This window comes from Carassius auratus, unplaced genomic scaffold (genome assembly GCF_003368295.1).
Source record: "Carassius auratus strain Wakin unplaced genomic scaffold, ASM336829v1 scaf_tig00215912, whole genome shotgun sequence".
Classification (NCBI taxonomy): domain Eukaryota; kingdom Metazoa; phylum Chordata; class Actinopteri; order Cypriniformes; family Cyprinidae; genus Carassius; species Carassius auratus.
Window position 1 is genome coordinate 1,281,769 of NW_020528306.1, and position 26,981 is coordinate 1,308,749.

The 26,981-nt window shown below is 38.4% G+C and overlaps 2 protein-coding genes across 2 annotated transcripts; both read left to right on the forward strand.

Annotated features, from left to right (window-relative positions):
- Positions 1-668: 668 nt before the first annotated feature.
- Positions 669-9,962, forward strand: LOC113096350 (sodium-dependent phosphate transporter 1-A-like). The gene is made up of 11 exons (XM_026261722.1): positions 669-819; positions 3,371-4,015; positions 4,740-4,880; positions 5,285-5,370; positions 5,511-5,607; positions 6,897-7,016; positions 7,123-7,338; positions 7,479-7,974; positions 8,737-8,922; positions 9,253-9,337; positions 9,430-9,962. The coding sequence occupies exons 2-11, from the start codon at positions 3,667-3,669 to the stop codon at positions 9,592-9,594; spliced, it is 1,941 nt and encodes a 646-aa protein (XP_026117507.1). The 5' UTR covers positions 669-819; positions 3,371-3,666; the 3' UTR covers positions 9,595-9,962.
- Positions 9,963-11,975: 2,013 nt separating this feature from the next.
- snrnp200 (small nuclear ribonucleoprotein 200 (U5)) lies at positions 11,976-26,742 on the forward strand. Its single transcript, XM_026261726.1, has 45 exons — positions 11,976-12,020; positions 12,351-12,514; positions 12,607-12,778; positions 13,359-13,551; positions 13,638-13,693; positions 13,781-13,876; positions 14,241-14,393; positions 14,480-14,579; positions 14,720-14,856; positions 14,967-15,044; positions 15,165-15,338; positions 15,905-16,042; positions 16,225-16,380; positions 16,535-16,705; positions 16,793-16,986; positions 17,098-17,221; positions 17,333-17,482; positions 18,060-18,170; positions 18,262-18,393; positions 18,485-18,673; positions 19,013-19,210; positions 19,385-19,537; positions 19,632-19,712; positions 19,809-19,892; positions 20,010-20,116; positions 20,209-20,327; positions 20,449-20,603; positions 20,765-20,954; positions 21,148-21,318; positions 21,413-21,573; positions 21,696-21,923; positions 22,025-22,216; positions 22,330-22,508; positions 22,625-22,776; positions 23,024-23,132; positions 23,233-23,341; positions 23,432-23,621; positions 23,825-23,989; positions 24,229-24,350; positions 24,444-24,587; positions 24,887-25,063; positions 25,147-25,307; positions 25,431-25,512; positions 25,877-25,969; positions 26,082-26,742. The coding sequence occupies exons 1-45, from the start codon at positions 11,976-11,978 to the stop codon at positions 26,229-26,231; spliced, it is 6,405 nt and encodes a 2,134-aa protein (XP_026117511.1). The 3' UTR covers positions 26,232-26,742.
- The last annotated feature ends 239 nt before the right edge of the window (positions 26,743-26,981 follow it).

Genomic DNA, 26,981 nt, shown 5'->3' on the forward strand with positions numbered 1-26,981 from the left:
TGAAGAAAGATGTTAGCAGTGTCCTGGCACAGTTGCTGACGCTCATTAGATGTGTGTCATGGGAAAAAAGGAAGTTCATTAGTGACTGATAATGGAAAAAGACATGTTCATAAGTGTTGTGAACTAATAAATGATTAGAGATTGGTAATTGTATAAAGATTCATCCTGTTCTGAGTTTAAAACAGTTTTCCGTTATCTAAGCAAATTACCAAAATTAATGAATTCATGTTAATAAGAACAATTTGGTATAACAGCAATAGAGCAATATTACATAATTACTTTTCTTTCTTTTTTTGTGTGTGTGTATGTTTAATCAAAGGTTTATTTTAATGGCACTTTATTTTTTAGCTTTTTTTGGCTTTCCAGACCTGCTATAAGAGGAGTCTGTGAATGAGCTCTTGTAAAACACAAAGTTATGTAATATTTATTTCACAGCCCATTGCTGTTATATTATACATAAGTATATGGTCAGGTTTCATGGAGAAAAGTAACACAGAGGCACATGTGTCTACATTACGAAACCTTGAGTACAATTGGTAATTTGGTGCAAACTTCTGGCTAACCATTAAAAGTCTTTGCCTTTCACAGAAGTCTCATGACCCTCTGGAGGTGTGGTTCTCTTTCCTCTCCCCTCCTTCTCTAGTAATTATATATAACAGACAGGACTGAGCTACAGTTAGTTGAGTCGTGGAGTTAAAGGCTAAGAAAGTTTTCAGGGTCATATTTACCTTGTGTGTTTTACACAGGAACTGAGCATTCGTATATCAGTCAATTTACTGATAACGTAACCGATCAAGCAGAAGTCATTCAAGACGTTTGGTGAGTACTCTGTTTAGTTACTTTTAAACTTTATCTGTATTACATTTACATCTGGCAGTTAGTGCTGGGTTACAACAGGGTTGCAGAATTCATCATTTTTTATTCAAGAGTGGATTTTTCCTCCAGGGCAAAGTTGATAAGATGTTGGTAATTGAATAATGCCGCGTTTCCACCGAAATTACCCGGAACATTTTTACCAGGAACTTTTTTTCCCAGGAACTTTTTTCCCCCCAGACCTGTTGCTTTCTGCGTTTCCACCGCGGTGTAAAGTACCGGGTAGATTAGGCAAATAGACTGGTGACGTAGGTCTGCGCGCGTTTCTCAATACAAAGTACTGCTGATTTGTTTTTTGTTTTTTTAAAGTACGCTGATTTTGGACGTGCATCCTCGGTAGTTAGTTCAGACTTTGTGCATTCGACTTGGGAGTGTGATGTCCGCGACGACGCAAGTCCGGTAAATCTATAAACAGCAGCGTACTTGATAACTTCAGTCAGCTCGTCTTGGCTACTGCAATTTTCCTATTTACAATAAAACGAAATGGGATATAAAATACCACTGCCTCCTTTGGTTTTCATTTAAGCATAATAACAGCTGCAGAAATGTACTTAGTTCAGGGATATGTGTATATGCAGCCATTACAATGAAACGAAATATTATATAAATTTGCCTTTTTTATTTTCATTTTAACATATAGATAAATTGAATACAGACCAAAGAAAACCTGTTAGATTTACCCCGCAGCTGAATTATATGTTATGTTTAACCACTAAAGACACATCAGAGCCAGCGGCACATATCAGAAGGTCTAGCCGATTTGAGGCTGCATCTCGGCGGATACATGAGGACTGAGCTCTCGCTGATCGAGTGGAGCTCACCATCGCAGAGATCGGCGAAACACATTTTTTAAATAGGCACGGTCTTTATAAATAAACCATAGATTTGCGTTTTAAACAACTACATTCTCGCCTGAAATACTTTTAAAATTACATTTCATGACACAATAACAGTAATATTTGAAAATGATCCAAATAAATGGTGGTTGAACTCAACCAATGCTGCGTGAACTCAGATCGCTTTGGCTACTGCAATTTTCCCCTCAGTACATTTACAATAAAACGAAATAGGATATAAAATACCACTGCCTCCTTTCGTTTTCATTTAAACATAATAACAGCTGCAGAAATGTACTTAGTTCAGGGATATGTGTAACGTTATATACAGCCATTACAATGAAACGAAATATTATATAGACTTGCCTTTTTTATTTTCATTTTAACATATAGATAAATTGAATACAGACCAAAGAAAACCTGTTAGATTTACCCCGCAGCTGAATTATATGTTATGTTTAACCACTAAAGACACATCAGAGCCAGCGGCACATATCAGAAGGTCTATCCAAGGTGAGGCTGCCTCTGGGCGGATAGATGATCACTGAGCTCTCGCTGATCGTGTGGAGCTCACCGTCTCAGAGATCGGCGAAACACATTTTTAAATAGGCGCTGTCTTTATAAATAAACAACAGATTTGAGTTTTAAACAACTACATTCTCGCCTGAAATACTTTTAAAATTACATTTCATGACACAATAACAGTAATATTTTGAAAATGTTGATCCGAATAAATGGTGGTTGAACTCAACCAATGCTGCGTCAACTCAACCAATCAGGATGTTTAGCGCCAAAGTCCCGCCCCCGAAAGTTCCTGAACTTTAAAAAAGTACCACCTCGCCAGCAGGGACTTTCTGGGGGGCATTTTTTTACCCGGAACTTTTATTTAGTTCCTGGTTCCTGCGGTGGAAACACACCAAGTACCGGACCAAGTCCCTAGTTCCTGGGTAAAGTTCCTGCGGTGGAAACGCGGCTTATATCATTACTTTTCGTTCATGTCAGCTCACAAGAGATGTACAAAGTTGTTCTTGAGACTTTACTTAGAAATGTAGGCCTTCAACTGTCTGTATCTAATATCACTCATACACAACACTTAAATAATTGGAAAATTAACTAATTATAATTATTCAGGGTATTCTTGTGCATGTAAATGTGGTCAGTGAACATCATAACTCTGTGTATAGTCACAAACACCTGTTTTCATAGAATAATACGTAATTCAACAGTTCCTTTACTACTCTAAGAAGCATGTGCTCTAGTGTTTTGTATCAAGCTGAAATTTGTCTCTTAAGATCATCTGATCTCCGAAGGCACGTAATAGTGTGTGTTACAAAGTTGCCATCAAAATGAAAAGTATTTTCAGGCACATATTCAAATAGCATGCTTAATGAAGCATTATTAAGCTTCTTTTTTCAAATTAATATTGCACTTTGTTTTAGAAATTCTTTACTTGACTACTTACACTGGCACACAGTAGAGCTTAATGTCCCTTCAAATGTTTTTTGGAATGTTTCATTGTCGTGTACTAGGTTAGGCTATTTTGCACATAAAAGGCATATAAAAGTAGTGTGGTTTACTTTAATTGTGTGTTTCTGTTTTGTGCTTTTTTATAGTCAGGTCTTAAAGTCTCTAATGCATCCAAATGTCTCTTTCTTTTCTAGAATGTACCATCAAACACTACTAAAATCTAATCCACAATGGATGTCTCTGTCCGTGTAGCCACCCAAAGTCAATGCAAAGCCCTTACTGTTATTAGTATATGTAGCTAACAGTTGCTTTTTACTTTCTGATATTATCATTTTCATTTGTAGAGGTAGACTGTTCAATTTTTTTTTTTTTTTTTTTTTTTTTGTATTCTAATTACTTTGGATATTTATTTATTTATTAAGAAGAAATACCTCAATAATCCAGCTCAGTTTGATTCACAATAGGCCAGTAGTGCACTTACTCTCCAGCAATGGAATCTACTACACTAGCATCCCTAGCAACAGTTACCATGCTAACAGCAGCCTCACAGACAGACATGTCTGGTGTTCTCTGGCTGCTGGTGCTGGGCTTCGTCATCGCTTTTATCCTGGCGTTCTCTGTGGGTGCCAACGATGTAGCCAATTCCTTCGGTACAGCAGTGGGTTCTGGTGTAGTGACCATGCGCCAGGCCTGCATCTTAGCCACCATCTTTGAGACAGTGGGTGCCATACTTTTGGGGGCCAAAGTCAGTGAAACCATCCGCTCGGGTATCATCGATGTTCATATGTACAACGGCTCAGAGGCTGTGCTGATGGCTGGCTCCATCAGTGCCATGTTTGGTGAGTGCATACTTAATTTAATGTGATAGTTCATGTCAAAAATAATCTTCGCATCCTCTTGTTTCAAATCACTATGGCTTTATTTCTTCTGTGGAGCATAAAATAATATATTTTTGAGTTACTGGGTTCTTTTAGTAGTAGTAGTAGTACCTTTATTATCTCCTGTTTTAGTGGTTTCAACATGGGTTTCACATAGATGCAACACAGCAACAAGAACACAAAAATGAGAAAAAAATAAATTTCTTTATTTCAGATATTTTAGACATTTCACTGCTTATGGTAAAAAGGATTTCCTCTCTTATTTTCAAGAAAAACTGGCATCCTAAATCTTCGACCTGAAGGCAAAAGCTCAAAGTTATCATACAATGGGTGCATATGATCAGATGCAATTTTCATCGCTTTGCTAATGCATCTGGTTTGATAAATTTGTTCTAGATCTATCATTGGGAAAACCAAGGACTTTACATAGCAAACTTTTTTGTTCCACTGTAGCATTTCCAAACCAGCAAGTGATACAAGAGGTCAAAACACTTTCAGTAAAATAATTCATACAAAGCCAGTACATAACATATCCAAAAATGTCCATCATAGTCACACGAGTTAAGGCAATTATGCTGAATGCAGTCAATTATGAGCTTGTCACCCAGGTTGGAACTCTATCGTGCTGTCATGACTTGTGTTGGTCACCCTAAAAGCTTACAGTATGTTTTTTTTTCTGTTACAGGATCTGCTGTTTGGCAGCTTGTAGCTTCCTTCTTGAAACTCCCCATCTCTGGGACACACTGCATTGTGGGCGCCACAATCGGATTTTCCATGGTTGCTAGAGGTCATCACGGGGTCAAATGGCTGGAATTGCTTCGCATTGGTATGTGAAACTGAGTATTTTTGATATTTTGCGTAAGCGTGCTTAGTCAGATTATTTTATTTTTTCCCCAAAATTGAGTCAGTTAATGGAAAGATAATATTTTCCCACGTGACCCCATAAACAGTAAATGGGAAGACAACCCCAGCATGATTTAATGCAGATCTCTTAGTTTTATTCTTTTTTTCACATGACCCAAATGAGATCTATTTATGGAACAGAACATTTTGGACTACACAGGAAACATGGTCACATGCTTAGCCCTGGTGACACGTTGGGTTTGTTGAAACTTGGCGTGCAGCCCTGAGAAATTTTGGGCCATACAGTTTTAAGATAAGAGAGAATAACATCACTGTTTAGATGTTATATTATGATTATTGTGTAACCAATTGATATATATGTTCCAGTTGCCTCTTGGTTTCTTTCACCTCTTCTCTCTGGCATTATGTCTGCCATTCTCTTCTACTTTATCCGCAAGTACATCTTGAATAAGGTAAAAAGCAATTCAGAGCTTACCTCTTACATATGTGCCAGTGTATGTTTTGGTACTTTTTAATCTCTTGTTGTTGTCAATAAAAGAAGAACATATGCTTTTTCCCATGTGCTAAATGAGAGTATTTCCATGTATTCCAGGAGGATCCAGTGCCAAATGGTTTAAGAGCATTACCAGTTTTCTATGCTGTTACAATGGGAATCAATCTGTTCTCCATCATGTTTACAGGAGCGCCAAGTAAGTTTTTTTCTTCTTTAAATTATTATTATTATTTTTATATTTTTTTACTGAATTTGAATTTTCTTTATCAATAGCTATGAGTTTTCTTTATGAATTGATTTTCCTATGTCTCCAAATATCATTAAAAGGAGGTTATGTCAGATTTAGCCTTTTGAGGAATATTTTTTTCCCAAATTGTGATCACATGTCATGTCATGATCAGATGTCATGATCAGATGTATGCATACAGGACCCGTCCCTCATTTGTCATTAATTAACCTCCTGTTAATTTACTTCCACATTCACAAACACATAAAGTCTGGTGGGTTAAACACAGTACACCGTATTGAAAATTTGTATTGTAGCTGTCTGTACAGTTTGTTGATGCAATAATAAAGTTATGAAATATAATTTTGGCCCAAGTCCAACAATCTGTTCTCATAAGCAAACTTCCGGGGATCATGATGTACTGAAGATTTTAAAAAAGCCACTGTGAACCAAAAGTTCTCATTGAGTCTGTGTACTAATCAGTGAATCAAAGGCCACCCTCTTCCTGGTTATCTGAGCCATGCACATGATCATGTATTCATTTACATTTACATTTAATCATTTAGCAGACGCTTTTATCCAAAACAACATATGAGGAGACCAATAGAAGCAAACAGACAAACGAGAGAGCAACAGTATACATTTGCTGTGACAAGTCTCAGTTAGTCTAGCACAGTACACAAACCTAGTTTTTTTTTATAGAATGGATAACAGGTAAGTGCTAGTATTAGTTCCACCAGCTGGGCACAGTCCAGGAAAAGGTCTGTGATAGTGAATTTGTGCCTCTTTGGGATGGCACCAAAGGGCGTCATTCACCTGCAGAATGCAAGCTTCTGGAGGGCACATAAGTTTGAACTAGCGAGTTTATGTATATTGGTGCAGCCCCAGCTGTTGTTTGATAACGTTAGTGGTTCTGTTCTTTCAAAGGAACTGAAAATTAACTTAGCCATAAGCTCAAATGATAAAAAAAGAAGTTTTCAGCCTCCTTTTTCGACCTCATTTTAAACAGAAAATTGTATAAACGTTTGCTTCCATTTAGAATTTTTAATAGAATACTTGTATTTAAATTTGACTTATTTACACAGTTTTGCTTTTGAGCCAAGTTTGAAGTTATGCTAATGCTAATTTGCTAATTTAGTGAAACCCACTAACTTTTCAGGAGGAATGTAAGACTTTTCAGAATTAAAATGCAGAATATATAGTAGTGTTTATCACTAAACATGTTAAGTTTTAATCTCTCTCTTTTCTTTATTCTACAGTGTTGGGATTCGATAGGATAGCATGGTGGGGCACTCTGCTGATCTCACTTGGCTGTGCCCTGCTGACTGCTGTGGTGGTCTGGTTCATTGTGTGTCCACGGTTAAAGAAGAAGATGAAAGGTATATATTTACATCATGTCATGTTTGGAATTTTGGAATTCGGGCTAGTTTTTTGTGTTTTTGTTGCTAAATATCTTTATTTCTGTAATTATTTCCTCCTTTTCAGGTCAGAACATTGCCAACGCTAGTGGGACACAGTTGACTGAAAAGAAGCCACCCTCAAATGGCCCCGTGGACCATCCTGCCTCACCTCAAAGCTACTCTCCTGTTCCACAGACACCCCCTGCTGACAGCAACAAGGTGGCCTTTGACATCGGAGGTTCAGCAGAAACCGACCTGGACAACAAAGATTTTGACACCAAAGATCTAGATTGCACTCACGGTCAGTCTCTTGATAAATGATAAATACATTGGATTAACTGTAACTTCTGTTTGTGTTTTAATGAACTGATTAAGCTTTATTTTCTTTCTTTCGACTGAAGTACTAATTCTCTAATCTATAATTTTGGTCATCCATTGTAGCTTTAAATGGCAGTGCTGGAATTGCTGTCCCAGACTTGAACGGAAGCCAGTTTCACACCGTACACAAAGACTCTGGAATCTACAAGGATCTACTGCACAAACTTCACTTGGCCAAGGTGGGCGAATGCATGGGAGAGATGGGAGACAAACCCATCCGCCGCAACAACAGTTATACTTCTTACACCATGGCCATCTACGGAATACATGGATCATTGAAGGATGGGGAGGGAAGTCGGACCGGACTGGATGGAGAGAAAAGGCGCTCACGGTACAACAGCTTTAACAGTTATTTTACTGCTGTGGCTGATGGAGAGGTTGCTGCTGGAGATGGAGGTCTGACAGTGGAGATGGGGGACGAAACAGTCAGAAGAGGCTCACTGGAAGAAGAGACGGATGAGCTTGAGATTGACAAGACAGAGGTGGCCACACTCTTCCAGTTCCTGCAGATTCTCACCGCGTGCTTTGGATCGTTTGCACATGGTGGGAATGATGTTAGGTATGAGAGAAATAATATACCTTTTTTTTTTATATATATATATTTTGTCCAAAATAATTGAAAAATAAAAATGAACTTAGTAAATTTAGCCATCATAGCATTAGAATATAGATTTTGAAACATGGATATTCATTTTGAAATTTGCTAAAGATTACATGTAACATAATCAATAAGTCTTTAGTATAAAAGTACCTAAATGTAAAAATAGCGTAAATGAGCAGTAATCACACTTAATGTCACCCTATAAATGATATGGCATAGATACAGTATATAACCATTCAAATGTTTGCATTCTGTACAGTAAGATATATATATTCTTTAAATAATTTTATATTTTCAGTAAGGATCCATTAAATTAATCAAAAGTCACTGTAAAGATACTTATAATGTTACAAAATATTTCTATATGAAATTGTTTTCAAAATTATTTATTTATTTATTTTCTTGAGCTTCAAATCAGCATTTTTGAATTTAGGGTTTCTGAAGAAATATGTTGTTGAAGACTGGAGTAATGGCTGCCAAAAACATTTGCTTTGTCATCACAGGATAAATTTCATTAGAATTTTTTTTTTACTTTCACTTTCATATTAACATAAACAGTTATTTTACAAAAAAAAAAAGATGAAAAGAAAATCTTACCAACCTTTAAAGTTTACACTTTAGTGTATATCTTGCATTTCTGACCTTTTTTTCACATTGCTTTATAATGAGGACAGTGCTAATCTCTAACTGATAACATTACACACCATTTCTTTCTTACAGTAATGCGATTGGCCCTCTCGTTGCACTCTGGCTGATTTATGAAAGCGCTTCTGTAGCACCCAGTGCTCCTACACCAATTTGGTTGCTCCTGTATGGTGGAGTGGGTATCTGTACAGGCCTTTGGGTTTGGGGTCGGCGGGTCATGCAAACCATGGGCAAAGACCTGACTCCCATCACTCCCTCCAGGTAACAAGCATCTAATTACCATAATACCTCCTCTGAGCAGAAACTGATAAGAGTGCTTATTTGTGGGATCAGAATTTATAGTTCAGTTTTATCACCGTGGTTCTCATGGGGATTATGGGCCTGGTTCCCACTTTCTTATCTCTGTTGACTGTCAGTGTAAACAAACAGTTTAACTCCTTGTCTCATGGAATTTCCCTCAAGCACCACATTTGTCTTGTCTTTAGTATTGACATTTTGACAATGCCACAGTACGTTTTCCATTCAAACAGTCCTTTGCTGTGTTTAAGGATGCTTAAAGAGCTTATTATAATCATCATGTCTGTCTCTCAGCGGATTTAGCATTGAGCTCGCCTCTGCTGTAACTGTGGTTGTCGCTTCCAACATTGGACTCCCAGTCAGCACCACTCATTGCAAGGTGGATACTAGTAGATTAAATCCATATAGTTCTAATTTGTAATAACAAATGTCAAAATCTTTTATCTTTTTTGTTTGTGTGTTTATGAACAGGTTGGATCAGTGGTGTCAGTTGGCTGGCTCCGCTCCAGGAAGGCCGTTGATTGGCTTCTGTTCCGGAATATCTTTATTGCATGGTTTGTGACCGTGCCAATTTCTGGCCTCATCAGTGCTGCTATAATGGCACTCTTCTATTATGTTATATTGCCTCTGACCTAATGTTTTATGTTAAACCATTTATTCCTTGTAAATACTTTTGTGCAAAAAAAGGGCCTCCACTATGGAATGCCTCTTCATCCTGTCCCATCATATGTACTGTACATAGCAAATCAAAGACTGTGTATGTTTGCACATCAAACTCTTACGTTGTGATTTTTGTACGTTTAAGGTGCTTAATAGTGTAAGGAAATTATCCTTTAGCTGTAAAATGTGTGAGATGTGTAGTATAATAATGTTTATTTAGTTTTCCTTGGGGCCTCACATATTTTTATTAAGAAAAATTTTGTTAGTCTTGACTGAAATTCTGTTTCAACCTCTGACAATAAAAATGTATACTTTAAGCTGTAAGGCAGTATTTTATATATATATATATATATTTATATATATATATATATATGTACGTATACTTGCATGACATGTGAAAAAAAATGTTTCAGAATTAAATGTTTATTTCAACCTGTAAATAAAGCAGTTTGTACAAAACATAATAAATTGTGTTTCTTTTAACTAAAACTGTGAAAAACCGGCTTTCAATGCAGTATTGAAATTCCATGTTTAATAAAGCAAGTGTACAGGTGCATCTCAATAAATTAGAATGTTGTGGAAAAGTTCATTTATTTCAGTAATTCAACTCAAATTGTGAAACTCATGTATTAAATAAATTCAGTGCACACAGACTGAAGTAGTTTAAGTATTTGGTTCTTTTAATTGTGATGATTTTGGCTCACATTTAACAAAAACCACCAATTCACTCACATTTCAACAAATTAGAATATGATGAGATGCCAATCAGCTAATCAACTCAAAACACCTGCAAAGGTTTCCCCGGCCTTCAAAATGGTCTCTCAGTTTGGTTCACTAGGCTACACAGTCATGGAAAAGACTGATCTGACAGTTGTCCAGAAGACAATCATTGACACCCTTCACAAGGAGCCACAAATATTCATTGCCAAAGGAGGAAACCAAGGTCGTAGAGGCTGGAGGAACTGTCAAGAGGAAAATGAGGAACGAGGCCAAAAAATGCAGATGGGCTGAAGGCCAGTGTCAAATTCCTGTCAAATTCAAATTCCATACCACCTCAGCAGTGCCACAAACTGATCACCTCCATGCCACGCTGAATTGAGGCAGTAATTAAAGCAAAAGGAGCCCCTACCAAGTACTGAGTTCCAGTAAATAGAGTAAATTTCCAGAAGGCCAACAATTCATTAAATGTTTTTTTTTATTGGTTTTATGAATATTCTAATTTGTTGAGATTGTGAATTGGTGGAGTTTTGTTAAATGTGAGCCCAAACCATCACAATTAAAAGAACCAAAGATTTAAACTACTTCAGTTTGTGTGCACTGAATGCATTTAAAATACAAATTTCACAATTTGAGTTGAATTAATGAAATAAATGAACTTTTCCACGACATTCTAATTTATTGAGATGCACCTGTATTTAACAAATGTTTTGAGGAAAAATAAAAATATCCCATATAATAGAGATTGCTGAAAATTATTCCATAACTCTTTCATAGCACCACAAATGGTTCCTTTAAAGTCTGAAAAACAAAAAGGATTATTACATTTGACAAGACATCAATTATTACAAGAATATTCGATCTGTGGACATGCATTGCTGTCTTTTCCTCACAAATGTTGGGATAAATAGGAACTTACCAGAAGTCAAATATCTGTGACACTGTAGATTAGGGTTAACCCCTGTATTCCTCTTCTGTTGCTGAACAAACTTTTGAAAGGGTTCATGTGAAATACCATCATTTCACTTGCAGTATCTGCCCTTTGATATGCTTAAGACAATAGGTTAAGTTTATTCAACACAAATGTAACATTTTCAGAACAATTTCTGTAGTATTTATCATTTACAAAATATATATATTCTATGCTAAGTTGACAGCTCTGATCAGCTCTGATCAACTAAAAGGGTGTATTCTGTGGATATTGTGCCTTCACGTTTTTGAGTACCACAGACAGGCTAATAACATTGCCTCTTCAACAAAATATGTAAAAAATCCTTTCAAGTGTCTCAAAAGAAATGCACTTCCTATCCAGAAGAGGCAGCATTTTTCACGCACTACACTCAGGAGCGTGCGAACCCGGAAGCGGAAATAACATCAACCTGCGTTTTGAAACCGTCGTGCGTGGTTCAGACGTATAGCGCTGTTTCGGGGATAAAGAAAAGAGAGTGAACTTTTCAGAGTGTGTTATTTTTGTAGTGTGCACGTAATTCGTACACGCTAAGCTACCTTTTGCATAACTAAGAACATACATGAGTGCTGTGTCGTGTATTTAGCCGTTTGTTTTTCCGCTAGCACCGGCTCTGCTGGTTGATAACGAAATTTCATTTGGGCCGCGTTTACAGTAACGTTAATAAGAAATCATGGCGGATGTTACTGCACGTAGTTTGCAGTATGAATATAAAGCGGTAAGAGTTTTATAAGATCTATAATAATAATTTCAACGAGTTTGATATGTTTACTAAGCGTGCTTAAACGACTGGGGTTTATTGTGCGCGTTCTGCATCATAACGTTGACGTTACTTTCTGTATTTTAAAAACCTGTTGAGCTGCCCAAATAGATAGCATTGTTGGTCAAAAAAGTAGCAGTAAATGTTCCGTTTAGTTTTTAATTAAATAGTCTCTTAGCAGAATACAAGCGCATAAAGCACTTGTAATATTTACAAATGCAGTCTATGTAACGTTAGGCTGCTCGCTAGGATTGAACCGATCGTAAGGGTTTGTGTTTTCCCCCCCAGAACTCCAACTTGGTGTTGCAAGCGGACAGATCTCTGATCGACCGCACCCGCAGAGATGAGCCCACCGGGGAGGTGTTGTCTCTGGTCGGCAAACTGGAGGGGACAAAGATGGGAGACCGGAGTCAGAGAACCAAACCGCAGATGCTTGAGGAGAGGAGAGCAAAGTGAGTTATCAGAAACGCATGGTGTTTACTGGCTTGCATTCATTCATTGTGTCATGGTCGTTTAAACAATTCATTCTCATTGTATGATGCAGGAGAAGAAAGAGAGATGAAGACAGACACGACATAAACAAGATGAAGGGCTTCACACTGCTGTCTGAGGGGATTGATGAGATGGTGGGCATCGTGTACAAGCCCAAGACCAAAGAGACCAGAGAAACTTATGAAATCCTCCTCAGCTTTATTCAGGCAGCCCTTGGAGATCAGGTATGATCACTGCCCCTGTTTACATGTGATATTAATTTAAATTAAATTTGTAATGTAGCTACTGTGGGGTTTACTAGGATTATGCACCATTTTCATGTGAACAAATATTTGACCAACATAAATTCTGTACTGTTTTGTCTAAAGAATCAATTGGAATGATGCACCAAAAACGAACTAAATTTCATTTTCATTTCAATTTTAAATAAATAGCTTTTTAAAATGAAATTATTATAAATTATAATATATTACAGTTTTACTGTAATTCTGATCAAATAGATGACAATTGATGAGCGTAAGAGACTTTAGAAAACATCACCAACCCCAAACTTTTGAACTCCGCTTTTTAATTTTCTTTATACTGTGTGTAAACAAAACCATTCAGTGCTATGTTATTACGGTTTAAACATGTTATGGCTTTGTGAATTCACAAAAACATTCTCTTTGTTAGTTCACTAGAAAGAACTTTTAATTGTCTGATAAATGTGGTGTGATGTTTATATGTTGGAGTTGATGTAAACAGTGGATTACATTAGGTTAAAGTACCACATTATAAATTACTGCTCTTTTTCTCTACTTTAAGCCGAGGGATATCCTTTGTGGAGCAGCAGACGAGGTGTTGGCCGTGCTGAAGAATGACAAGATGAGAGACAAAGAAAGGAGGAAAGAGGTGGAGCAGTTGCTGGGGCCTACAGACGACACACGCTACCACGTCCTGGTCAACCTGGGCAAGAAGATCTCAGACTATGGTGGAGACAAAGAGCTTCAGAATATGGGTAAATAATTTAGCTCAAGCTCTTGATTTCAAACTCTTCTCATCATGATGTTCAGCAAGGTAACACCTCTCTTCTCTTTTTTGCAGATGACAACATTGATGAAACCTATGGAGTCAATGTGCAGTTTGAGTCTGATGAGGAGGTGAGCTTCTACATGATGGTTGTTGGTGGTCTGATTGTATTTTTTTAGCTCTTGAGGTGACGCCAGCATGTATTTGTTTGTGTGTAGGAGGGCGATGAGGACCAGTACGGAGAGGTTCGTGATGAAGGTTCTGATGACAGTGAGGGAGTGGAGGCAGATGAGAGCAGCACCCTGACTGCCAATGTAAGTCACATGGCCAGTGTGTTTCTGAACACTCTGTCATAGAGCAATGGTCCCCAATCCGGATTCCGGGACCTGTTAGGACCAAATTCCAGTGTAGTCTCATTTTTTCTTTAAATTATTATTTAAAGTTAGTTTATTTTAATTTAATATTTGTTAATTTGTTTTTAAATAAAATGTACAACATGAAACTGATGTCATGTTTTGAGTGTATTTTATTACATCTCAAGTGCAATAGGAACACATCTGCTTACTTAAGAGGGTCTCCGAATATTGTCTTCAACAAAGGGGGAGATTTGGAGTTGGAAATGCTTGAGAACCACTGACAGAGTCAAAAAATCAACCTAACATGTTATTGTCTCTTTAGCTGGGAAACACAGGTGACGTAATGATGACCAAAAAGAAAGATCTTCACCCCCGAGACATTGACGCTTTCTGGCTTCAGCGACAGCTCAGCCGCTTCTACAATGATGCTATCGTGTCTCAGAAGAAAGCAGATGAGGTCTTGGAGATCCTTAAGGTAGGGAGAGTTCAAAACCTTGGAGACAAAGAGTTTTGTTTGTGTATGTCTTCCTGTGTGGCTGATTCATTCCTCCCTTTGGTTAGACTGCCAGTGATGACAGAGAGTGTGAAAACCAGCTGGTGCTGCTTTTGGGCTTCAACACATTCGACTTCATCAAGGTCCTCCGCCAACACAGACGCATGAGTAAGTAATCACAATAGTCAGGAATGTGTCTGATTAAATGGACTGAGAATATGCTTCAAAATATGACTTCGTGCAAACAGTTTGGAGGTTTACGATGTGTTAAAAAGCATTGTGTCATTATGCTCTACTTTTTTATCCAGTCCTGTACTGCACCATGCTGGCCAGTGCTCAAAGTGAGGCTGAGAAGGAAAAGATCATGAATAAAATGGAAGCTGATCAGGATCTTTCCAAAGTTCTTTACCAGCTGCAGGAGACCGAAAAAGAGGACATCATCAGGGTCAGAACTCCGCTCCTTATTTAGTTAGTTTAGCTGAGTGTGTTGGAGATTTAGCTGTTTAAAGAAGGATAGCCATTTGGAAACTTATGGTCTTATGTTTTTACTTGCAGGAGGAGCGATCTCGCCGGGAGAGAGTGAGAAAATCTCGTGTGGATGATCTGGAGTCTATGGACATTGATCATGGAGAGGTCACAGTCTTATTTATTTTTATTTTTATTTTTTATTTTTTTTTTAGCTACTACAAGTGCTTTTTAATTTGATGACCCAATGTCTTACAGTTATATAATTCCTGTGTTCTTTGTCTCTAGGCTGTGACCTCGAGGCAACTGCTTGATCTGGAAGATCTGGCCTTCACTCAGGGCAGTCACTTCATGGCCAACAAGCGTTGTCAGCTTCCTGATGGCTCCTTCCGCAAACAGAGGAAAGGTTATGAGGAGGTCCATGTGCCCGCTCTCAAAACCAAACCCTTTGGTGATGATGAGGTATTTTCCTCTATTTTGTGAGGCATTTTCTTCAAGTGGGAATAAATGGGTCGTTCTGTGGGGGGTTTCGGGTTGTTTGATTATTACATTAAATTACCACACAAATATACACTGCCTTTCAAAAGTTTGAGGTCAGTAAGAAAGAAAGAAGTCTGTTTTGCTAACCGTTAAAACGGTTAACTATTTTATATATTTAAAAAATGCTACTTATTCTTGTAAAGGCAGAGCTGAATTTTCAACAACCATTAATGCAGTCGTCAGTGTCATATTATCCTTCAGAAATTGTTCTAACATGCTGATTTGAAGAAACAATTCTTATCAGTGTTAAACTGGTTGTAGTGTTTAGTGTTTTCGTGATAAAATTTTTCTGGACATTTTGATGAATAGAAAGAACAGCATTTATTTTAATATAGTATATTACATATAATATAATGTCACTTCTGATCATTTTAATGCATACTGAATAAGTGTTAATTTCTTAAAAAATATTTTTTTAATTACTGGTTTATTGGCCCTATGTAATTTCTCTTTTGTCTCATAAGGATTCTCTAATTTTTTTTCTTTAGACATTGGTGGCGATTGAGAAGCTGCCCAAATATGCCCAAGCTGGATTCGAAGGATTCAAAACCTTGAATCGCATACAGAGTAAACTCTTCAAAACCACGATGGACACAGATGAGAACCTGCTGGTTTGCGCGCCAACGGTTAGTCTGATAAAGGCGCAACTGTCCAGACGCTGGCTTAAAATGAACATTTCCATTAAAAACTTAATGTACAATAAATATTATGTAATATAGGCATTAATTTGAATTGTACATTCAGCCATAAGATATTTACTCTAAAAGAGACTAAGGCTTTTGTTTTAATCTCTCTCTTTGATCTGCAGGGTGCTGGCAAAACTAATGTTGCTCTCATGGCAATGCTCAGAGAGATCGGAAAGCACATTAACATGGATGGCACCATCAATGTTGATGATTTTAAAATCATCTACATCGCTCCCATGCGCTCACTGGTACAGGAGATGGTGGGAAGCTTTGGCAAGGTAAGACTACATTATCCTTTTCCCCATCATTTTAAATTAGTAGCTATGAATAGAATTACATTTAGACTTGTTTAAAATAATGAAAGTGTTTAATGTCCCTAAAAAGGCTTAATTCATTCGTTCATTCATAAAACATTTGTTGGTCTGTCTACAGCGCTTGGCTAGCTATGGCATCGTTGTTTCTGAGCTGACTGGAGACCATCAGCTGTGTAAAGAGGAAATTAACGCCACCCAGATTATTGTGTGCACCCCAGAGAAATGGGACATCATCACCCGGAAAGGAGGAGAACGCACATATACGCAGCTTGTGCGCCTTATCATCATCGTAAGTAATTTAGTAGAGTCAGATTCTCTTTTGTAAAGTTTTTCTTACATGTTTTTCCAAGTCGATGTGTTGCGATCTGTCATACAGGATGAGATCCACTTGCTGCATGATGACCGTGGCCCCGTTCTGGAATCCCTGATTGCTCGAACCATCCGCAATGTGGAACTGACACAGGAAGATGTGAGGCTCATTGGCCTCAGTGCCACACTGCCCAACTATGAGGATGTGGCGACCTGCCTTCGTGTAGATCCATCCAAGGGGCTCTTCTATTTTGACAACAGGTGAGAAATGGACTGATGTGGAGAAAAAGTCTTCTGCAGCAGTATGCAGATAAATTTAAATAGGTTTTTGGTATAATAAAATATGTATTTTGGATGTTTTTCTCTTACTAGTTTCCGGCCTGTGCCTCTGGAACAAACCTATGTAGGAATTACAGAAAAGAAGGCTATCAAGCGTTTCCAGATTATGAATGAGATCGTCTATGAGAAGATCATGGAACATGCAGGAAAGAATCAGGTGAAACTGAACACTATAAACCTGACTGGTTCTTTGTAGTCAAATATATATTCTAACATGTGTTTCAGTCACCCTTCTGTTTCCTGAACATTTATTTCTTTTTTTTCCTAGGTGTTGGTGTTTGTGCACTCGAGAAAGGAGACCGGAAAGACGGCACGTGCGATCAGGGACATGTGTTTGGAGAAGGACACACTGGGTTTGTTCCTGAGAGAAGGTTCGGCCTCCACTGAGGTCCTGAGGACTGAAGCAGAGCAGTGCAAGGTCAGCTCACAACTACCACTAAAGTGCTGGACATCAGATACGACCTCAAACTGATGTACACTGGAAATAAGACCTACATGAACTCTTTCACAAAGAAATATAGATTTTTGGCTTATGTTTTAGTGTAGTACCCTCACCTGCATTTAGCACATGTAGTGTATATTGTCTTACAAACACAATATAACGATAACCTATAACTGTTTTAATTAAAGTTGCAAACATAAATTATAAGTTGTTGTAATTTTTATGACTCCAACAGTAAATTATAATTTATAATAAATAATAAATTGTTACTCAGTTTATTTATTTTTTATTTAATTTTCAAACCAGTTTCAGACATTTCACTTGTCTGCAGTTGTTTGGTGAACATTTCATCCTACCCCAGACTCACATCATTGTTTGAGCTGATTTCATGTCCAGTAGCTATTAATCCAGAAAACCATTTATTTTATAGATGTTTTTTCCTTGTGAGATTAGTACAATAAAAAGTCCCCAGATTCATAATCTGGTTGTAACTGAACACATTTATTGTGGATGTTGGATATTGGATGACCATTTGTTTACTTTCCGTTGACAGAACCTGGAGCTGAAAGATCTGTTGCCGTATAGTTTTGCTATTCACCATGCTGGAATGACCAGAGTGGACAGAACGTTGGTAGAGGATCTGTTTGCTGACCGTCACATTCAGGTTAGTATGCAATTCAGCAATGTCAAGAACGCTTCTGATTATTTCTTATTTTGAAACCAAGAGTATTGAACCGTGAATGTGTGTTTCCTAGGTATTGGTGTCTACGGCCACTCTGGCCTGGGGTGTGAACTTGCCAGCGCACACCGTCATCATCAAAGGCACACAGGTGTACAGCCCAGAGAAAGGCAGATGGACTGAGCTAGGAGCCCTGGATATCCTACAGGTCAGTAGTATTTCTACACATACTCTGTATCATGATTAGTTAAATGGATGACAAGTAATGTCTCGATTTCCACTCAACCTTTGTGACGCAGATGCTGGGTCGTGCTGGCAGGCCTCAGTATGACTCTAAGGGAGAGGGTATTTTGATCACTTCACATGGAGAGCTGCAGTATTATCTGTCCTTGCTCAATCAGCAGCTGCCCATCGAGAGCCAGATGGTGGCCAAACTACCAGACATGCTCAATGCAGAGATAGTGTTGGGCAATGTGCAGAATGCCAAGGTGAGCTTTAAATAGACACGCAAATGTTCATTAGTCAGCCATTTTTTTTTATTATTAGCCATTTTTTAATATATATATATATATATATATATATATATATATATATATACACGGTACTCTTATATTGTGAAATTAATGTTAAATGTAATAGGCAATTTTATTTTCATTTTTTAATATAAAAAAAGCTTTTATATTATAATTTTATGTGCATGTGGTTTTATGCATCATTTGTTTCCAAAATTGAAAAAGTAGTTTTTATATTGTTATTTAAGCATATTGAAAAAAATCTTTTATTGAAAATATGTAAGCATCTATTGCTCTATTTGTTACTGTTTACAGGATGCTGTAAATTGGCTGGGTTACACATACCTTTATGTCCGGATGTTGCGGAACCCCACTCTATATGCCGTCTCCCATGACGACCGCAGCATTGACCCCCTGCTGGAGCGACGCAGGATGGACCTGGTGCACACGGCAGCCACCGTCTTGGAGAAGAACAACTTGGTGAAATATGACAAGAGATCTGGCAACTTTCAGGTACACACAGTTTGTCATATTAACCCCCTTATGCACAATAAATTCTGAGGTTGTACCAGCTTGAAATACCCAACCCAGCGTAATGGATTTCAGCAGGCCCATCTAAACACATCAATTACATTTTAAATGACTGCAACAGATGTGGTTTAAATAATTTAATTTGTTGTGTTGTAGGTGACAGACCTAGGCCGCATTGCCAGTCATTTCTACATCACCCACGAGTCCATAATGACTTACAACCAGCTGCTGAAGCCTACACTGAGTGAGATTGAGCTCTTCAGGGTGTTCTCGCTCTCCTCTGAGTTCAGAAACATCACCGTCAGAGAGGTACGTGCCTTATCTAATTAAACCTGCTGAAACATTTGAACAACCCTCTACCACCAGGATCTAATAAACATGGTTGTGATGTTCTGATTGACAGGAAGAAAAACTTGAGCTTCAGAAACTGCTTGAGAGAGTCCCTATTCCAGTGAAGGAGAGCATTGAAGAGCCCAGTGCAAAGGTAAATGCATTTTAAGATCTAACTTTAAATACGGATATGCATTTAATTATGATTATGATTGTTTCTCTTAAATTGAATGTGACATCTGTTTCTCAGATTAATGTGCTGCTGCAGGCATATATATCTCAGCTCAAACTGGAGGGCTTTGCTCTCATGGCTGACATGGTCTATGTGACTCAGGTTAGTGACTTTATCTTGTTTTATGTAAAGGCCTAAAGAACAACCATCAATTGAATCTCTTAAAAATCAGAGAATATGCATAGATTTTCTGTATTAATGTTCTGTTTTATTCTACAGAGTGCTGGCAGGCTTATGAGGGCAATTTTTGAGATTGTCCTGAGCAGAGGCTGGGCCCAACTTACCGACAAGACTTTGAACCTTTGCAAGATGATCGACAAAAGGATGTAAGCTGTCAAGATGCTGCTGATTTTGCCACTTAAATGTTTTTCTTATTATCCAATGTGATGTTCATTCTGTTGGCTTTCTTTCCTTCAAGGTGGCAGTCGATGTCTCCCTTGCGCCAGTTCCGTAAGCTTCCAGAGGAGGTCATCAAAAAGATAGAGAAGAAGAACTTTCCCTTTGAGCGCCTCTATGATCTGAACCACAACGAAATTGGTGAATAGTGGTTATCAATACGTTGTGCTAGCCAAGTTTTGTCTTTATATGCCAGTGTCTCTACAAGTGTTTTTTATGAATTTTATGTAGTTGTCTCATGATCTGTGTTTAAACCTTTCAGGTGAGTTAATCCGCATGCCAAAGATGGGTAAGACCATTCATAAGTATGTCCATCAGTTCCCAAAGCTGGACCTGGCAGTTCATTTGCAGCCCATCACACGCTCTACTCTGAAAGTGGAGCTCACCATCACACCAGATTTCCAGTGGGATGACAAGGTCAGTCTCAAAAAAGATCTGTAAATGACTGTTATATTACAAGTTTCATCTTCACAAGAATAAATAATTATATAAAATATTATATATATATATATAATTTTTTTTCCTTCATTTTAAGAATTTTGTCATTGAACTGACGGCTATATGTCTGCTGCTTACAGATGCACGGCTCATCTGAGGCCTTCTGGATCTTAGTGGAGGATGTGGACAGTGAGGTCGTTCTTCATCATGAGTACTTCCTCCTGAAGGCCAAGTACGCACAGGATGAGCATCTTGTCACTTTCTTTGTGCCCGTGTTTGAGCCGCTGCCACCACAATACTTCATTCGCATATCTTCAGACCGTTGGCTGTGTAAGTTTACAACTTAATACTGCAGAACAAATTACTAAACCATATTGAAAAATATAAATTCTAATTCATTATGGTTTTGACGTAGTGACCAAAAACAATAGTACTGTTTGTAAGGTTAATAAAGCATTGGAGGTATTAAAGATGTCTAAAATGAAGTCTGAAGATTTTTTTCTCTCTCTCTTTTTTTTCCAAGCATGTGAGACACAGCTGCCTGTTTCTTTCCGTCACCTGATCCTTCCTGAGAAATATCCTCCCCCCACCGAGCTGCTGGACCTGCAGCCATTGCCTGTGTCTGCTCTAAGAAACACAGCCTTCGAGAGCCTCTACCAGAAGTTTCCCTTTTTTAACCCAATCCAGACCCAAGGTACCTGGCTTTTATAGATCATCCACAACACACTATATATTGGACTAAGATCTTCAAAGTACCTTTTAAATGAAACTATTCTTGTTTTCCTCAGTGTTCAATGCGTTGTACAACAGCGATGATAACGTCTTTGTTGGCGCCCCCACTGGCAGCGGGAAGACCATATGTGCTGAGTTTGCCATTCTTAGGATGCTCCTTCACAACCCAGAGGGCCGCTGTGTCTACATCACACCCATGGAGGCTCTGGCCGAACAGGTATGTCCATAAATAACTCCCTTCTGGAAATAAATGTCTTGATGTGAAATTTCTATAAAATTAAGAAAGTCAGTGAAATGAGGAATTACATTTAATCATTGAGACTTTTTTTTTCTGTGCAGGTCTTTGTTGACTGGCACCAGAAGTTCCAGGATACTTTGAGTAAGAAGGTTGTCCTGCTCACCGGTGAGACAAGCACTGACCTCAAGTTGCTGGGTAAAGGAGACATCATCATCAGCACCCCAGACAAGTGGGACATCTTATCCCGCCGCTGGAAACAGAGGAAGAATGTGCAGAACGTTAGTCTCTTCATTGTAGACGAGGTTCATCTGATTGGTGGTGACAATGGAGTAAGTGTTGGTTTATTCTGGTTTCTGAACTATATTAGTGAGCTGTTAAGTCACCAGAGATCATTTATTTTGGTTTATTTTTAATTTTCTGTCTCTTGTAGCCTGTGCTGGAGGTGATTTGCTCCAGGATGAGGTACATCTCCTCTCAGATTGAGCGTCCCATCCGTATCGTGGCCCTTAGCTCCTCTCTGTCCAATGCTAAAGATGTGGCCCACTGGCTTGGCTGCAGCACTACAGCCACCTTCAACTTCCATCCCAATGTCAGGCCGGTTCCTCTTGAACTTCACATCCAGGTTGGTCTGAAGCTCTGTAGCTTAATTTTATGTAATGTTTTTGCACAATCTTGACTGCTACATTTGGTGAAATTTTGTTTCGTGTTCCTCACTGTGCTTTCCCCTCTCCTTAGGGCTTCAATGTGAGTCACACACAGACTCGTCTGCTGTCCATGGCTAAACCAGTGTATCACGCCATAATGAAACATTCCCCATCCAAGCCAGTGCTGGTGTTCGTGCCATCGAGACGTCAGACTCGTCTCACCGCTATCGATATCCTCACATTCTGTGCTGCAGACGTGGTCCCACAAAGGTGCTGGGAGCAGATCGATATCACATCTCTACACTAATATAGACTCTTCTTTGATCAGCTCTTTTCCTGAGTGACATCAGGCATCTGACCTCTCTCCTTATTTACATCCCTTGTAGGTTCCTGCGTTCAACTGAGAAGGACCTGGCTCCATTCATGGAGAATCTGTCTGATGTTACACTGAAGGAGACCCTCTCTAATGGGGTGGGATACCTTCATGAGGGCCTTTCACCTACGGAGCGCAGGATTGTGGAGCATCTCTTCACTTCTGGTAAGACACATGAAACCTAACGATTTGTAAAACGAGTATAATTTGTTCGAAAACCTTTCAGAGTAGTACTGATGTTTTGTTAGAAAATGAATATACAAGGTGTATGTTTTTGAGCAGTCATTAGTAAGTTGAAAGAAAATTAAATTAATTTAGGTAATTCTCTGATTAATTGATCTTAATTTCATATAATGACAGGAATATATTGATATAAGATTTCACATTGCACCCTCCTGCTCTTTCATGCCAGGTGCCATTCAGGTGATGGTAGCATCTCGTTCTCTCTGCTGGGGCACCAACATCTCGGCCCACCTGGTGATTGTCATGGACACGCAGTACTACAATGGAAAAATCCATGCGTAAGTGTTTTCTTATCCTTAGAGGGCTGAAATGATTGATGCAGTCACAAGTATTTACTCTTTGCATGTGTATTGCTCATAAATGTCTTTCTCCAACTAGATATGTGGACTACCCAATCTATGATGTGCTTCAAATGGTAGGAAAGGCTAACCGTCCTCTCCAGGATGACGAGGGCCGTTGTGTTATCATGTGTCAAGGGTCCAAAAAGGTAAAGCTTAAACTAATCCACAGATTTTCTTGATTTAAGATCACCATTGTTGATTAAATCTTAATAATTTTGAACATCTTTGTTCTTTAGGATTTCTTCAAGAAGTTTCTCTACGAGCCTCTGCCTGTGGAGTCTCACCTGGACCACTGTCTTCACGACCATTTCAATGCTGAAATCGTCACCAAGACGGTGGAGAACAAACAGGACGCTGTAGACTACATGACATGGACGTTTCTGTATCGCCGCATGACCCAGAACCCCAACTACTACAACCTGCAGGGTGAGGAACCACAAGCATTCAAATGACCACAATTCTCACTACAGCAGAACAAATGGATTTGATATTCAAAATCTACACTTCATGCTACAAAATCTAGAGTTTGATGCAACATGAATACATGTGTAAAGTCAAGCAACAATGCAATTGTAACTTTTTTTTTTGTGTGTGTGTGCATCAGAGACTAAAATATCTTTGTTTTACAGGTATGTCTCATCGTCACCTGTCAGATCATCTGTCTGAACTGGTGGAAAACACCTTGCAAGATCTGGAGCAGTCCAAGTGCATCAGCATCGAGGATGAGATGGATGTGGCACCTCTGAATCTGGGCATGATCGCAGCCTATTACTACATAAACTACACCACCATTGGTGAGGACTCTCTCTGTTTAACACACTTTTGTGAAGTCTCTTTGAAACAAGAAGCAACAGATCTTCTCTCCTGCATTGTGAGATACATCCGAGTGTAATTGATTATTGAAAAAGGATGTAGGGTTGGGATTTCGTACAGAATTGGAACATAATCCCCATGCTTCAAACATGCCTCTTGATTGTCTTGCTACATCCATCTCATCTGATGCAACTGTTATCTGTGTTTGTCCTCTCTCCAGAGCTGTTTAGTATGTCACTGAACGCCAAGACAAAGGTCCGTGGTCTCATCGAGATCATCTCCAATGCTGCGGAGTATAAAAACATTCCCATCAGGCACCATGAAGACACTCTGCTGCGGCAGGTTAGTAAAAATACACTTTACTTTAATGACGGAGTATAATCATAGCATCAGAGCTCTCTATTTAACTATTTTGATTTTTTTGTACTTTTTCAGCTGGCTCAGAAAGTTCCTCACAAACTGAACAACCCCAAATTCAACGACCCTCATGTGAAGACCAACCTGCTGCTCCAGGCTCATCTGTCCCGCATGCAGCTGAGCGCTGAGCTCCAGTCAGATACTGAGGAGATCCTAAGCAAAGTGAGGGGAAACACTTTGAGCACACAGTGAACCTGATTCACAGCTCAACAACAAAAAGTTTTAGTGGCCCCAGTCCATACAAATTAATAATTAAATGCATTTTTGTGTGCATTTAAATTTTTGAATGTATAGGTTTTACTTTTTAGTTTTAATATATTTTCAAATGTTGTTAAAGAGAAGTATTTGTGAGCACAAGAGACCCTTTTTAAAAGAGATGATTATTTTTAATAATATTATATAACTTTTTTTAATGAAATGTTTCCTAAGTGTTTCTGCTCTTCTCTTGCCTGTGTTTTCAGGCTGTGAGGCTGATCCAGGCCTGTGTGGACGTGCTCTCCAGTAATGGCTGGTTGAGTCCAGCGCTGGCTGCCATGGAGCTGGCTCAGATGGTCACCCAAGCTATGTGGTCCAAAGACTCATACCTCAAACAGCTGCCCCACTTCACTTCTGAACACATCAAGCGCTGCACAGACAAGGTGAGAACTGGGTCATCATCATCTAAATGCTAAACTTTATCTTTTGGTTGTCTCACTCATATCTGTTCTGTGACCGTGTATAGGGTGTGGAGAGCATCTTCGACATCATGGAGATGGAAGACGAGGATCGCACTGGTCTTCTGCAGCTTACAGATGTACAAATGGCGGACGTGGCACGCTTCTGTAACCGCTATCCCAACATTGAACTGTCATACGAAGTGGCTGAAAAGGACAACATCAAGAGGTACGGACTGAACTCAAAATCCAAAAGGCTTCAGTTGAAAACGCGTAACCTTGCATGGGTGTACATTTAATAATTCTTACCATTAATAACTGAAGATATTAATTGATGATCTTTTGCTCACAGTGGAAATCCAGTGGTCGTCCAAGTGCAGTTGGAGCGAGAAGAGGAAGTTACAGGTCCTGTCATTGCTCCATTGTTCCCTCAGGTGAGTTTCTATCGACAAACTCTGTATTTAAAATAATGCTCAAAAAATTTGGGACTGTAAGATTTGTAAAAAGAAAAATTCTAAATAAAGTGTCATGCTCACGCATGCTGCATTTACTTCATCAGAAATACAGTGGAAAAAAACTATATATTGAAATATTACTGAAATGTTTTTTGTTTAAATACATTTTTAATTGTAATCCAAGTCTTTGACTTTTATTCAATTTCAACCATCTGTGCTGAATAGAAGCTAATTTCTTAAAAAAAGAAAAACGAACTGACCCCAATCTACAACAAGATAAACAGTTTCAAAGTTATTTAATAGAAATGCAGCATTACTTCATGACATTGTTTGTTTTGTGCAGAAACGTGAAGAAGGCTGGTGGGTTGTTATTGGAGACCCCAAATCAAACAGTCTCATCTCAATCAAGAGGCTAACTCTTCAACAGAAGGCCAAGGTCAGTCCTGCTTTTATGTCCAAGGCAGTAGTGCATTATTCCTGTCTTTTTTTTAATACTCTAATTGTAGTATTAAAAAAACATTGACATTGAGTCTGTTTTCTTCCCTCAGGTGAAACTTGACTTTGTGGCACCTGTTGTTGGTGTGCACAACTACACACTGTACTTCATGAGCGATGCCTACATGGGCTGCGACCAGGAATACAAGTTCAGCATGGACGTTAATGAAGCCGACAGTGAGGGGGAAAGTGACAGTGATTAATCCCAGATTAGTCATAGTGAATGGCTCTATCAAGTGTTTTTTATATGTATTTTGAGGAATATTGTGACAGTTTCATTAATTGTGATTTTTTTTTTTTTTTTTTTAATAAAGAAACGAACATTAGAGATTTTGTTTTGCACTTTTATTAAAAGATCATCAGAAGAAATCATTGAGGTCATTTAATGTTAAGCGTTAAGAATAACTTCAATGAATAAAGAAATGGCTCATTTATGGTGTTTAGATATGGAGATTCAATGAGCTTGTTAAAGCAGTGTCTCCAAACACACTGATGTATGAAGCCTTAAGGTAGTGGACGTAGTTCTGCAGGCTGCGCTTGTCGCGTTTCACTTGTTCCAGCTGGTTCTTTATGTCTTGAAGTTTGCACCGAAATCACTTCTCCATCCGAAAAATGAAACTCATAAACCGTTTCTAGACCATCTTAATGCAAGTGCAACTATGAATATTTGACATGTAAGGAAAATAAAAGTGGCATGTTGCTGATTCCCACAAACATCGACTCGTCTCAGTTTTTGACTTATGAAATTCAATGACCTTTCCAGTGGTTCATCTTTACTGGATAATGATTTTTAGAATTTTTCAGAGATTGATGGGCTTGAATAAAAGCAATGTTACCGGAGTGACTTTTGCTCGTTTCATTGTACAAATAGTGATATCTAGCTGCTTAAATATTTAAGAGAAATAACGTTTGCTCGTGATTTTCTATAAATTTTCAAGGGGGGTGAACAAAAA